Source organism: Borostomias antarcticus, assembly GCF_949987555.1.
Source record: "Borostomias antarcticus genome assembly, chromosome: 37".
Classification (NCBI taxonomy): domain Eukaryota; kingdom Metazoa; phylum Chordata; class Actinopteri; order Stomiiformes; family Stomiidae; genus Borostomias; species Borostomias antarcticus.
In genome coordinates, this window is record NC_140270.1 from 110306 (window position 1) to 112077 (window position 1772).

Here is a 1772-nt window from a genome sequence, read left to right on the forward strand (position 1 = left end):
TCAACACACACAAAGTGTGTATACGTCTTTTTTTTTTCTTTAAACACGCTGAGCATTGAAAAAATGCCAGTGGCCCAATCGGGCCAGTGACTTCTATTATCTGCCTACAGGTACCTCCACTGCCAGTGGCAGGCTACCGGTTCTCCGCTCAGCACATAAGGATCTCTGCCCTCTTTAAATGTTCTATAAGGTTCTCTCGGGCCTGGGTCACACGGCGCCGGTTCCACCCCCCGTGCGGGACTTTGGGGTCCCCGTTTTGGGAACGCCGCAAGGGGCCTTTTCTGTTTTCCTTCTCATTTTCCTGGATTCCGCCTCGTCTCGTTTTGATAACGATGAAAGACGTTCGGCTATTGTACAGTTACATTAGAACACAACGTCATTTTAAAGACCAGAATGTGATTGGAGGATTCAATGTCCTACTCTTGTCCGACCAAGATTCTATTAGCCAAGCAATAAAGCTTGCTAGACAAAAAAAATAGGCTATCGCCTCGACTCCAAGTTTCCTAATGATCAGATTTTTGTTATGTTAAGACTGATGTGCATCCTAGCCGAGGGGTATTTTGAGCAGGATGCTGACAAAAGGGTCTAAAGTCCGGCCCAATCTCTAAACTCGCGCGATTGGACTCTAGCAAAACCCATTATTTTATTCAGACATTGGAAAGTCAATTTATTTAAAAAATAATTTGGATGGATGGACAAAATGAGAGGTTATTAGGGGATAATATGATCCAGGGTAGACCCAGTGGAAGCGCCTAGCCTAGCAGGCCTACATCAAAAGAAACAACAACAACAACAACAACAATAATAATAATAATAATGGTCACCCTTTCCTCTGGCAACTGGACAAGGCAGCTCAACAGCCAAACTATTTCACACCTCTGCTTCATAAGACAACACTCCCCCCATGACCCCTTCAAGAGCCACCATCACCGTACGCGTTTCCCCTGAGCGAGCACCTCACGGCTCCACTCGCCTCACCGTCACGGGCCTCAAAGCCCCACGCTCCTGCAGCATAACGTACGGAAAACCTACCACGGCACGATAGGGTAAATAACAACAGTAAAGCAGTGTGTACCTGTACTGTATATAACCAGGACGCCTAGATTGTGCAAAAATGAGTTACATAATAATGTCACAGTCTCCTATCGCTGCTGGAAAAGTTCCACACCTGTTTTGCTCTCGACACACACCAGCGAAGATGACTGGGAAACACACACACACACACAGGCAGGCACGCACACACACATATACATACATACATGCATGCAGGCAGGCACACACACACACACACGCACAACACAATTCAACACTTAGACTGAACAAAACACTGAAAAGTGGAGTCAATGGGTCAGAGAATGTTTATGTGTGAGTGTGCTTGAATGGGTCTGGACGCAAGTGTGCGTGCGTGTGTGTGTGTGAGTGCATGCATGTGTGTGAGAGAGATAGACTCTAGGCAACAGAGCGTGATGTTCCATGCTGTTCAGTCTGCAGAATCAGTGGCTCAACTGACACACACACACACGCACACGCACACGCACACACACACACACACACGCCTCGTCTTTCATATGGGGGCTCTCAATGACAGGTCCTGTTTGAAAACTATGTAGTGTAATATAATATAATTCAATAAGTAATTAGAATTAAAGCCTAATATAAGTAAAGTAAAAGTAAAACAAAGTAACAGTAAAAGTAAACAAACAACAAACAAATAAACACCAGTTTAGTGGGATGGAGGGAGGAAGTTACATTCAGCTTGCTCAATGTTATTA

The 1772-nt window shown here is 45.0% G+C and overlaps 1 protein-coding gene across 1 annotated transcript in view; it reads left to right on the forward strand.

The window, feature by feature from the left end:
• rcor2 (REST corepressor 2) overlaps positions 1-159 on the forward strand; it is a gene marked incomplete at both ends in the record, with an annotated part of 1785 nt that extends 1626 nt beyond the window's left edge. Inside the window, one exon of the mRNA XM_084461148.1 lies at positions 111-159. Coding sequence (XP_084317274.1) covers positions 111-159 — 49 coding nt within the window. The remainder of the gene's footprint in view (positions 1-110) is intronic.
• Between the last annotated feature and the right edge of the window lie 1613 nt (positions 160-1772).